At 46.5% G+C, this 13421-nt stretch overlaps 1 protein-coding gene across 1 annotated transcript; it reads right to left on the reverse strand.

Annotated features, from left to right (window-relative positions):
• Positions 1–771: 771 nt before the first annotated feature.
• INHBC (inhibin subunit beta C) lies at positions 772–9775 on the reverse strand. Its single transcript, XM_007467675.1, has 2 exons — positions 9275–9775; positions 772–1517 (listed from the first exon to the last, which is right to left on the reverse strand). The coding sequence occupies exons 1-2, from the start codon at positions 9585–9587 to the stop codon at positions 772–774; spliced, it is 1059 nt and encodes a 352-aa protein (XP_007467737.1). The 5' UTR covers positions 9588–9775.
• Positions 9776–13421: the final 3646 nt, after the last annotated feature.

Here is a 13421-nt window from a genome sequence, read left to right on the forward strand (position 1 = left end):
TAGCAGCCCACTGGGCAAGTAAGAGGAAAAGGGCTCAAGACATGGAGAGGATCAAATATTTGGTGGATCTACGGAAGGGCCTCTCTGGAGATCCAGAAAAGCAGGGGAAGGGGCTGGGTCAACTCATCCTGGAGTGGGGGACATTGAGTAGAAAGGGCAGGGAGGCATAGTGGATTGTGGGCTGGATTAAAGTTCGGCTATGGAGGGTTTCCCTGGTGGCACAGTGGTTGAGAGTCCGCCTGCCAGCGCAGGGGACATGGGTTCGTGCCCCGGTCCGGGTCGATCCCACATGCGGCGGAGCGGCTGGGCCCGTGAGCCATGGCCGCTGAGCCTGCGCGTCCGGAGCCTGTGCTCCGCAACGGGAGAGGCCACAACAGTGAGTGTTATTAGTCAGTACAATAACTTAAAAAAAAAAAAAAAAAAGTTGGGCTATGGGTATTCGTCTGGGACCCAGATGGCACTGCTCATGGTTGGAGGTGGATGAGAGTCCCTAGGGTGGCGGTTGAGCACGTGGAGCTTACTGGAGGGACTATACTCTAGGAGAGGGGCTGGTTGTTATGAAGATGGTACAGTGACTCTCCTTAGATGACAGTGCTTTGATGAAGGTCTCCTCACGTCAAAGTTGGGATAATTCTCACAAGTTGCTCAGGAAGAGGGAGTCCATCTCCTGGACAGAGGCAGTAATGGGGCCGCCCCCTCCTCTCAAGGAAGAGCGCCTCCGTCAGGGCATGTTTGCCTACCCCACCTTGGGCTGTCTGTACCACACACAGACTAACTGCACCCACATGCCTCTACCACCATGTCAGGTATGTCAGTCTTGACAATGTTGCTGTTCCTGTCGTAGTAGAGCAGAGACAAGGGGCGCCGGGCAGTGGGCACGCAGCATGACCCCCCTCCGGCAGTGCCCGCAGCGGTGTTGGCCTTGAGAAGATTGAGCACCGCGGTGTGAAAAGAGGCGGCAATGCCAGGCATGCCTGCCACATGCAGGGGGCACTGCCCTGTGCAGAAGTTCATTGCGTAGCCCTCAGGCTGGATGATCCAGTCGTGCCAGCCAATCTCACGGAAGTCCACAAAGAACTCTTGTCGACAGCACATCCTGGACCTACCCTGGCAGTCGATGCCTCGCCGGCGAACGCGGTGCTTGCCCCCAACTCTTACACGGGCTGTCACAAAAGGCCTATGGGCAGCCCCACCCAGGATGACTGGGCTCCAGGCTACCTGGCCTTCAGGGACCAGCTCCAGGATCAGGTGCCCCTGGCTGCAGGCAGCCTGAGCTTCAGGCCCCAGGAGGAGCTGGCGCCAACCACTGTCATCCACCTCCAGCAGGTGCTGAGTGGCCAAGGTGAGGTTGGTGGCATGTGGGCTGAGCACGAGGACCCTCACCTTCAAAGTCCACGTGGTATTGGGAGGGAGCTGCACAAAGAACATGAGGCTGGCCTGCTGGACCTCCAGGCCGCCAACAGTTCTATCAGAGGAGAAGTGGAAATCAAGACGAGTCTGGTCGATGTTGGAGAGACCTGTGGATACAAGAAGCCGCAGTCAGTGTGGCTTTCTGAGTCAAGTCTACCAACTACATATCTATTCTCAGCATGCTTGAATTCCCTTTGTTCTTTCTCGACCACACTGTTGGCATTAACTACCCCTTCCTTCTTAAAAATCTTTTCTCTCTTGGTTTCCATGACACAACTCTCATGATTCTTCCTTGATTTTCTTTGCTGGCTTTTCTTTCTCTCACCATCCCTCCAATACAAGAGTTCTCCAGGGTCTGTCCTTGACCTTCATTTCCTTTTTTTTTTTTTTTTACCGTGCAGCATGTAGGATCTTAGTTCCCCGACCAGGGATAGAACCTGCGACCCCTGCGGTGGAAGCGAGGAGTCCTCACCACTGGACCGCCAGGGAAGTCCCATTTCCTCTTACTCTACACTGAGAGGAGCTCTGACCCACACTCACAGTCAGCCAACACAAATTTTGTGCTGGTGATTCCCAAATCTGTATGTCCAGTCCAGATCATTTTGCACCTTGGGAATCACCAAGCTTCACGCTTAAACTTCTAACTGCTTAATTTTGCCACGTCCTGCCAGCATATTAAAATCAATTTATCCCACGTGGAAATCATTATTTCCTCCCTATGTACCTCTTTCCGTTCTTAGAACTGGTGGCATCATTACCTTCCTTATCACCTTTAGAAACTCCCCACATCCGGTTCCTCACCACAGTGGTTCTAACGGCTATGCATTTCTTCCTGTACCAGTTACTGTTGCCCAGTTTCCCTTCTTCATCCCTCACCTGACCTATTGAAACACATTAATTGGGTTTCTGGTCCCTCCACTCCTGCTCTTTTCAGGATCACTAACACCTTCCACGTTGCCAAATCCAATGGTTTCATCTCTTTATGTTCATCTTACCTGACCTCTAAGCAGTGCTTGACACAGTTAACCATCCCTTCCTTCTTGAAATACTTTCTTCTCTTGGCTTTCATGACTCTGGCCACTCCATCTTGGTCTCTTTTGCTGACAGCTCCTCTTCCTCTGCCTGACCTCTGAATGTTGGAGGTCCTAAGCTCCCTTCTCTTCTCTATGTGTACTCTCTCCCAGAAAGAACCCATCAATTCCCCTGGCTTTCAATTGCATCTATATGCTGATGACTCCCAGATATCTATATCCATGGCCCTGACCTCTCCCTGAGCCTAGGCTTATATATCCAGCTGGTGATCTGATATTCCATTTGGATATCCAATGTGATCTCAGACTTTTCATGTTCAAAGAACTCTAGATTTATCCCCTGCAACCCAAATCTGTTCCTTCTTCAATCTCCCCCTTCCCTGTAAATGCACTGCTTAAACCAAAGTCTTGCTTGCCGTCATTCCCTTCTTTGAAATTATCTGCAGACCTGTCAACTCTATCTCCAGTTCATAATATAATTTCACTTATCCCTGCCCCCTCTACCATACATTAGTTCAACCTGCAATCATCTTTTTCTTGAACTATGGCAATAGCTTGCCAAGTGGTCCACTCTTGCACCCAAAACCATTCTTCACATATCAGCCAGAGTGACCTCTTTTTTTTTTTTTTGCTGTGCCTTGTGGCCTGTCGGATCTTAGTTCCCCAACCAGGGATCGAACCCGTGCCGCTGCAGTGGAAGCGCAGAGTCTTAACCACTGGACCGCCAGGGAGGTCCCAGAGTGATCTTTTTAAATCTGATCAGCTTAATCCTCTCAGCTTAAAACCCTTCAAAGGCTTCCCATGGCTATTTGAATAAAAGCTAAACCCCTTAACATAGGAAACATGTATGATTAGGCATTCTGCCATTTAATGACTATAGTCTACCTATACTGGCTTTTTTCTGTTCCTTGAACTCACCAAACGTGGATCCACCTCATGGCCTTTGCACTTGCTATTTCCCCTTCCTAGAATATCTTTCCAAGCTCTTTGAATGACTGGCTCCTTTTTGGCATTCAGCACAAATTCACCTCTTCAGAGAGGCTTCCCTGACTAACTTAGCTAAAGCAGCCTTCAAGTCTACCCTCATGTCTTTAATACATTATCCTGCTTAATTGTCTTTATAGCCACTATCACTCTCTGTAATCATCTCGGTTTCTTGTTCATTTGCTTCTCCTCCCCTCCCCTTCGACCCCTCCCTGCTCCTAGCTAGAATGTAAACTCCATGAAGGTAGATACTGTGCCTGTATGGTTTACCACTGTATCCCTAGTACCTAGTACATAATAGGCATTCAGTTAACATTTGGTGAGTGAATGGTCTTTCATTCTTTAATTCTTATTTTACACTGATACAAGAATTATTTTCCAAAAAGGCTAGCTCATAAAATTCATGGTTTCAAAAACCTTATTGATGAATAAAGCCAAACTCTTTTTTTCGGGGGGCCTCTCACTGTTGTGGCCTCTCCCGTTGCAGAGCACAGGCTCCGGACGCGCAGGCTCAGCGGCCATGGCTCACGGGCCCAGCCACTCTGTGGCATGTGGGATCTTCCCAGACCGGGGCACGAACCCGTGTTCCCTGCATCGGCAGGTGGACTCTCAACCACTGTGCCACCAGGGATGCCCAAAGCCAAACTTTTTTAGGAGGCAATTAAATGCCATTATGCTTTGGCCTTAGGAACCCTTATTTATTTATTTATTTTAAGTAAAGGATGCTTTATTGTGGGAATGCCACTGATACTCTCATGGGCATAAAAGAGCAGAAAATAAAGTTCATCTAGACTTAGTGTGAATTGTAAGGTCTGGAATAAGGTTGCCCTTGACAGCTCTCAGGGCCAACAAAATATCTCTCATCTCACTCTCCCTATGTAAGTCTAGTCCATTCTTCTCTTTCTGTGGATCTACCTCTTTTGTTTCCCTGTCACCTTCCTCAGGTCCCAAAATGGTGGCCCTAGCTCCTGAGTCTACAGAACCTTTAACTTAGCTCTTCCTAGCTAAGTGAACTGATCTTTCAGTGTTCCAACTCCAAAATCCTAAAAGAAGAGTCTGATTGACCCAGCTAATCTTTTCCTGCTAGGTCACTAGCACCCAACATTTAGAACCTCATAAGTCACCCCAGTTATGGTAGGTAGACACAGGACCAGCAGGGGCTGTGATAGACCATTACAGTGTTGACCCCCAGGGAACAACACCTCCCAATATTCATGGTTTTGTGCAATCCCTTCCCATATTAATTCTGGGCTTGGCACGTGACTTGATTTGGCCAGTGAGATGTAAGCAAGCATGATGCAAGCAGAAACTTAGTTAAGTACTTACACTTTGAGGTAGGAAAACTTTAATGCTTTAAAGAAACTTGGGCTAGATTACTGAATGATGAGAAGCCATATGGAGAGAGACTTCGGAGAGACCATCTTAGATGTTCTAGCCCCATCTGAGTTCCTAGCTGAACACAGTTGCTTGAATGAACTCAGTTACACCACATGGAGTGAGAGAACTGTCCAGAATAAGTCCAGTCAAATTACAAAATCACAGAAACTATTGAATTTTTTTGTTTTAAGACTCAATGTTTGAGCTGATTTGCCATATTAATGGATAACTAAAACAGAAATTAGTATCAGAAGTGGGGTACTCCACAGCAAAGACCTAAAATGTGTAGCATTGGTTTTGGGACTGGGTGACAGCCAGAGGATGGAAGGAGAGCAGGGAGACTGTTAGTGAAGTCTGGAAGGACAGTGAGGAAATTGCTTCTGGAAGCTGGACAATGGGTAACCTGTGTTATGTATTGGCTATCGTCTCTGGTAACTGGAAGCTAGAAATGGTAACTAACAGAATTGTGAATTTAGCTAAAGATATTTCCCGGCAGAATGCTGAAAGTGCCATTTGGTTTATTTTAGCTGCCTATGATAAGGCATTTCAGGAGTGAGATGAACTAAAGAACGAACTGTTCAATTTTCAAGCAGAGTTTAGAGAAAACATTTCCAATAGGACTTGCTGGATGGAACAATAAAATATTTTTTTTCATCCCTCAACTCTCTGTCTGGCAAAAAGTTTATCAAACTAAGAAATGGTCTCAAGGCAAAACCCAAATCCAGGGCACTGCCAGTAAAACATAGTTTCAGAGCGAAGATCAAAATAATAAAGGGGGAACTGTAAGACCCTTTGTTAAGATCTAACATCTTTGTTAAGATCTAAAATGTAAGATGTCCTGTAGACCCTCTCAACTAGACAGAGGGCTTCTAAGAATCTTAAGAGTGTTATCCCACTTGTAAGAGGGTATCCTGACTTGTAGGCTAAAGAGGAGGGTCTGTCTTGATAAGAGCGGAGTGCCTTTTGTCTGAGTGAGTAGACTGTAATTTATTATTTAGAAGGCTCACAGGGTGTTAAAGAGAATTTTAATAGTGAAAGCGGCACCAGTTTGGACTAAAAGGGACAGAGATGATTCAAAATGAAAAGAAGTCTCCGGGCTCCCAACTTCTTTGGGCAGCATGCAGGCCGAGAAAACTACTTAGCTGCAAACACAGGTCATTTCCTATTTAAAAGGAAAGACATCTCAGAGGGTGGCACTAAGAGCTGAGAGAATGAATCTAGAAGTCTAGGGGAGCAATGGTAGGCTCTCCTTAAGAGGAGAGGAAAATCCTACCAGTGGGCAGAACCAGGCCCTAACCAAAGGAATTCTGGATTTGGGGTAGACTGAGATATGTGCCTGGCTGGATGTCAGAATTTTCATGGACCAGTGACTGCTCTGTGTCTCCCTTCCCCATCCGCCATTTGGAACAGAAGTATCTATTTATTCCGTCCCTGAATCAGCATTGTTATGTTAGGTATGTGGGAGGCAGATAACTTGAATTTTTAGGTCGTAGGCAGTGTTGTGTTGGTAAATATTTCACAACTGGATTCCAGAGGGAGAAAAAAAAGGCCCTGATTTGTAGAGTTTGCCAATTTCTGCAGTATAAATTCTCCCATCCTGGCCAATTTCAAACTATCAGTGTGATGCCACTGGATGCACAGTTGGGAGATGTTCACCATCAGCTCTCATGAGCCAGTATGAGCCAGTTTCAGGACACAATTGAAGGCTCCTACCCTAGTTTCCCCAGGGCTCCAAGCTCTCTCTCTTCATATCTCCAGCAAGAACAATTCTCAGATCTTTCTTTCACACGATGGTGGAGATGACAGCTTAAATTGGAATGAAAACTTCAAACTAAAATACTTAAATGTAAAAGGTAGAATCCAGGCATCAGTCATTCTCACCTCCAAGTTCATTTCGGGTCACGCCCCCTGCAGCCTAAATGTTGTATTCATTCATTGATTAGCAAATATGTGGAAAGTATATAGACTTTGAAGTCAGAGAGAACTGTGTTTGAATTCTGCCCCTTGTAAGCTGTATGACCTTGACCATGTAAATTATCTTCGAGTCTCAGTTTCTGCATTCTTAAGATGGGAATGATAAAGTCTACTTTATGGAGTGATTGTAAGGATGAACTGAGAGGAGGCAGGTACACTAAATACCTGGTAACCGTCGTTACTGTCACAATGTGCCAGGAAACTGGGCTAAGTATCAGGGATACAAAGGTGAAAAGAAAAAAACCAACCAGGATTTTGGTGTTCATGGCCATTTGTCCACCTTGTGCTCATCCACTCCAGACTACTTTTTAACTCTAAATGCAGTCCGTTTCTTTACACTTTTACTCATGTTTTTCCATTTAGGATGTTGTTTACCATTTTCTACCCACTGAAGTCAAATTTACTCTACAATGCCAGCCAATTTGCAAACTTCTGAAAGACTTCCCTGACTTACCAGGTCCCAGTGAATTACTTCTGGCCCATTAAGCACTTGTGCCCTCATCTAGCATTTATTTCACTCTGCCTTATATTCTAAGTAATTTATTCCCAGCCACAACAACTAAACCCCTCATGGGCAGGAGCTGAGTTTTCTACTTTCAGTTCCCTCCCACCTTATCCTTTCTAAGTACATTACCTATATTAGTTCACTTAATTCTCTCAACTATCCTCTCATCTCTGTTTTGCAAATGAGAAACCTGACTATTAACAACCCAGGATACATAGTAATAAGTGGCTGAGCAGGGATTTGAGCCCAGTTTATCTGGCTCCAGAGTTTGTGTTCTTAATCATGAGCAGAACCCCCCCTTTTTTTTTTTTGCGGTACACGGGCCTCTCACTGTCGTGGCTTCTCCCGTTGCGGAGCACAGGCTCCGGATGCGCAGGCTCAGCGGCCATGGCTCACGGGCCCAGCCGCTCCGCGGCATGTGGGATCTTCCCGGACCGGGGCAGGAACCCGTGTCCCCTGCATCAGCAGGCAGACTCTCAACCACTGCGCCACCAGGGAAGCCCAGAAACCCCCTTTTGAAGTAGAATAGGGTCTCATCCATCACTGGGGACTCTAGACATGGTCGAGCTGAACTACAGAATGGTTTAGCTGTTTATTGAGCACCTACTATGTTTGCAAGAGGCAGAGTGGTAGAGTGGTCAAGGTCATGGATTCCAGACCCAGGCTGTCTGGCTCTACCACCTACTGGTCATGTGACCTTGAGCTAGTTACTCAACCTCTTTGTGCCTCAGTTTCATCACCTCTAAAATGGGGTAACAATAGTATTTGCCTCACTGGCTTGTTGTGAGGCTCTCAAGGAGTTAGTATATTTAAAAGGCTTAGAACACAGTAAACACTATATAAGTGTTATCTATTTCTACTATACACTAGCCTCTGATGATAAGATGAGGAATAAATGACAGTTCCTGACCTCAAGGGGTTGCATTCTATGGGAAGACAGACTTCATAGAAAACCTGGAAACAGGCAATTCCATAAGGAAGGTCCAGGTTCAGGGTGAGCATGTGGGGGCCACCAGAGAGCGAGCCCCTCACCTTCAGGTCAGGGTGGGTTTTTTCAGGATGGGAGTGCTAGATCTTGAAGGGAGTAGATGCTGACCAAGGGAAAGGGGCCAGGAATGGGAAGGGTCTTCTAAACCTAAGAGAGAAGGACTTGCAAGAAGCTCAGAGGCCAGAGAGATCACTTGTTTGTGTTCTGGTTCTCAGATCCTGTCTCTGAATTCTCTCTCTTTTTTGGGGGGGGACCGCGCCTCACAGCTTGTGGGATCTTAGTTCCCCGACCAGGGATTGAACCCGGCACTGCCCACGGCAGTGACAGTGTGGAGTTCTAATGACTGGCCCACCAGGGAATTCCCCTGTCTCTGAATTCTTGATCTTCTTTCCAGCTGCCCACTAAATTCTCTAACCCCTCTGCCCTTTATGGAAGGAACTTTCTCGTCTTTATCCTCTATCCTTTAAATACCTTTCTGAGTCCCATTTTGGCCCTGTTCTGACGCGGGGACCCGAGGTAATCAAGGCAAGAGGGCAGGAGTAGGGTGGAGAGGTATTGTAATGCCAGTGTTTTACTTTTCTCCCTTTTACTCAAATGATGTATCTGGGGGAGTGGGGTACAGAGAGGCTGGATCCCAGGGCCAGAGGGAGGACAGACTCTCCAGCTCCCAGACCCTGGTCCAAGCCCAGGAAGTGTCTGGGCTCACATCATAGTCTGTGGAAGTTTGTGGGCCTGCAGAGAGAGGAGCCATGGGAGATAGGGGCAGGCAGTCTCAATAGAAATGAAACGTACCCACTTCCCAGGTGCCCATCGGTCAAGTCTAAACTACAAAGAGAGAGCCTGGTGGTGGGGGTGTGGGGGGAGCCTGGGATGGGGGATTACATGCTGTGGGAGGCAAGAGTTGGTATGGTTTGGGGGAGAAAGTCAGGCGTTAGATTGGGGAGGAAGTTTTTCCCCTCCTTAAGAGATCGGGTTTGGGGGAAGATCTACAGACCAAGAACCCACCTGTCTCAGCAAAGCTGATGATCTCATACTCCTGTCCCCTGTCTGCTTCTGGAACCGCCCCCTGTGGGGACCCATGGAGGCGCTGCAGCGCAGTCCTCAGAGCAGCTCGGGACACAGGCCGGCTCAGTGTTGGGCGCTGGCTGAGGTGCAGCTTGTCCAAGATGCTTCTCTTGGCCAGATTAAGAAGCAGCTCCCGCTGGCTCTCCAGGTCCAAGGCGGGCCCCCCACATGCCAGGCACTGACTGTCAGCTCTGGGAGTGGCCACTGCGTCTGGAGCCAGGAACAGGAAGGCCAGGAGCAATGAGGAGGTCATTGCTGGGGGAGACCTTCCTTGAGCAACACAGTTGAGATAGAGCCGCAAACCCCGGGGCTCAGGGTCTCCACAGCTGTGGTCTCAGCTCCCTTCCAGCCGCCAGGGGCCCCGGAAGGAGAGTGTGTCCAGCTGGCATTACTCCTGGTTGCAGGGGATAAAGCAGTCAAACATCCAACTTGAGAGATGAAGCCAGTTACAGGTAGAACTTGGCAGAAGCCATATAGTCAGTGAAACTACAGAGTGGGGGATGTGAGGGGAGGTTGGTTTGTTTGGGGAAAGAAATGTCCCTGGGCCAACTTTGGGAGATAGTGGGTTACCCATGTGAGCTTCCAGGCCTGGGAACAAAGGTTAGAGATGAAATTCCTCTTCAGATCAACAGCCTTGCTCGGAAGCCTGGCAGTGGGGGGCGGAGGTAGGGTGCGGAGATCAGAGGTTTTAAGATAGAATGTTAAAGAATGACTTTCAAACAAGAGGGGGTCATTGGCAGGACACTTTTAGGTCATTGTCATGCAGGTTGTTGTTTTTTGTTTTTAATTTATTTTTGGCTGTGTTGGGTCTTCATTACTTGATTATGGGATGCTACCCCTAGGGGTGTTAAATGATATACAGTATACCATTTTACCTTTCTTTTTCTTTTCTTTTGGCCGCGCTGCGTGGTCTTGCGGGACCTTCCCCTCGGCTTGTGGGATCTTAGCTCCTCGATCAGGCATTGAAACTGGGCCCTCGGCAGTGAAAGCTCAGAGGCAGTGAAAGCACAGAGTCGTAACCACCGGACCACCAGGGAATTCTCCATTTTTCCTTTCTAAAAGTTGAAATTTTCTGAATTCTGAAACATGTCTGGCCCTATAGATTTTTAATGTGTAATTATAGATCTGTAATGATTATCTGAGAGTTTTGAGATTTAAATAATTTTGTAAAGCGCTTTACGGTGGCTGGCACAGAGTTAAGTGGCTTAATAAAAGTATATTATTATTCTTGCTACATAGGTTTGTTTGAGGGCCAGAGTACCCTCACCTCTAGATGTGCTGAAGAAATTCTGCCAATATTTGCCTTTCTGGACTCTCCTTTCTTAGAGGCCATGCCCCCAATCACCATCTGTAGTGCAGTTACTTAAGTCATCTCTGCTGCTTACCACTATATTCCTAGCATTGCACATAGGACCTACAATACAATATAGGTGTTTAAAACATATTTATTGAGTGAATAAATTCTAGAATACAGGCTTACAGGCTGGTTATAAGAAGTTACACTCAAGTCACCTTGATTGTATTTTTGTGTGTCACAGTTTCTTAGCTCTCTTCAACGAGGGCTGATCTTTTTTCTTTTTTCTTTTTTTCTGCCGAGTGGCATGTGGGATCTTAGTTCCCCAACGAGGGATCAAACCAGAGCCCCCTGCATTGGAAGCACAGAGTCTTAACCACTGGACCACCAGGGAAGCCCGTTTTTTTTTTTAAGCACTGTGATAGAAGCAGATTTATTATTCAGTTTCTAGTATAAATTTATTTATTTATAACATAAGGGTTTTATTGAGATATAATTCACAGAACATAAAATTCACCCTTTAGAGTATATAATTCAGCGGTTTTTAGTACATTCACAGAGTTGTGCAACCATCACCACTAAGAATATTTTCATCATCCCCAAAAGAAACCCTGTACCTATTAGTAGTCACTCTCTAATAGTTTCCCAGCCTACAGGGACTGATCTTATATCTAACATTTTAATATTCCTAATTTCATTCATGGATATAACCTTATCTTGAGGTTGGGGGAGGTAGTTATACTGCTATTTGTTTCATGTCTTAACTACAGTATGTAGTTCCCAGACCCCCTCACATCTGAAGACTTCAGTTGCTCCCCTTCTCCCTGGCAAATAGCTGGGGAATAAGAGGTTAGCAAAAGCGGGGGAAACAGAGGAGGGCTTCTCTTAGGGCTGGATGCCTCATGTTTCTGCCTTAGCTGTTCTTCAGTTACTGCATTTGTCCCTAAAAGACCCAACTGTTTCACTCTGCATTATGACACACAGGTCCTTTGAAACCTGCCCTTTCCAGTTACATTTCTAATTGTGCAGTGATTGAGAGCAGGCTTCGAAGATAAACTGTCTCAGTTCAAAATCTCGGACTTTGGCGCCTCAGGGTTCCTTATCTTACAAAATGAGCATAACAGTAATACCTATTGTTTTGAGGATTAAACAGAAATAATAGATGTAGAATGCTACATATTCTATATACATACATACACAACACAAATATTAGCCATTATTTCCTCCTGGCTGTCATTGTCTCCTGCCTCCAACTTGAAAACCTAGAACTTGCTGATTCTTGAAGGAAAGGAGAAGTTCTTACCTCTATGACCTTTCTGGAATCTCCATTCTTGCCTTTCTGATATCTCCATTCTTGCCTTTCTGATGAACTCCTACTTATATTCTTCAAGGTTAACTGAAATTTCACCTTTAGCTTCTCTGTAGCTTACTCAATCTCTCTTACATCTAGGAACTAATTGATCCTTGTGTTTCCATAGCACATTGAACACCTCTCTATTATAGCACTTACATTATACTATAATTTTTTTGTTTCCTACTGCAGTTCCTGTCACATAGTAAATATATAATGTTTAAATACTCAATACAATGTATTAATACATTGTATTAATATTTAAAACAATGCTTCTTTGAGGGAGTTGGTCAAGAAACGATGCAGATACGTGTAATTAGTAGTTAGATTGATTCTGCCTAGAATGGTCAGTGTGGGGAGGTTGCAAATTTTTCTTTTTTTTTTTAACATCTTTATTGGAGTATAATTGCTTTACAATGGTGTGTGAGTTTCTGTTTTGTAACAAAGTGAATCAGCTATACATATACATATATCCCCATATCCCCTCCCTCTTGCGACTCCCTCCCACCCTCCCTATCCCACCCCTCTAGGTGGTCACAAAGCACAGAGCTGATCTCCTTGTGCTATGCGGCTGCTTCCCACTAGCTATTTTACATTTGGTAGTGTATATATGTCCATGCCACTCTCTCACTTCGTCAGGGAGGTTGCAAACTTAAGATGACTTTTTAAAAAAGAACTGTAGGTTAGAGGGTGGTGGCGGGAAGAAGTGGTTTTAAATAGGATGTATTTAAACCTACTTTATTTAGAGTTAAATTTTTACATCCGGAAAAAATGGACATTTACCTACCACATGATCTTTATCCATTTATACCACAAATATTTACTGCATATATGCTGTTTCAGGAGCAGGAATCACTGTCCTAAGTGAAAGGCTACTTTGAAAGTGCTCTGTAAACTTAAATTACATTTATTAGTATTATGTTTAAATCAAGGGTGAATCTGACAGGCTTGATGGGCTTCAGGTGACCTGAGGGTCGCAGTGGATCGGAATTGGCGGCTGAAGACACAGGTAATGCGGCGGCGACAGAGCGAGCGCGTGTGTTGGACAGGACAGCGTGTGCGTGCGGGCTGGGGAAGTGCGTGAGTAGGCAGGGGGCGTCTGCAGGCGTGGAGACAGGCACACAGGAAGCAGGGACGCTCCGGGCGCAAGACGCGGTGACGATTACGCCGGACGTGGTGACGTACCGCGCAGGCCGCAGCGGGGGGCGGACTCTGGGCCTTTCTTCCCCTTCTGATTTTCCCCCTCCCCCCTTTTCTCCCTTTCCGGGTTTGGTTCCCCCCTTTTCTCCCCCTCTCCCCCCTCCTTCCCAAGCCCCTTTCCCCTCCCCCGCCCCAGTCCCCCCTACTCCCCCGCCCTGGGCCCCGGGGAAACCCCGGCCGAGAAGAGTCCGCCCCCAGAAGCGCGCCGCCGCCGGTCGTCGGGGCCGAGCCGCAGCCGAGCG

This window comes from Lipotes vexillifer, unplaced genomic scaffold (genome assembly GCF_000442215.2).
Source record: "Lipotes vexillifer unplaced genomic scaffold, Lipotes_vexillifer_v1.1 scaffold387, whole genome shotgun sequence".
NCBI lineage: Eukaryota > Metazoa > Chordata > Mammalia > Artiodactyla > Lipotidae > Lipotes > Lipotes vexillifer.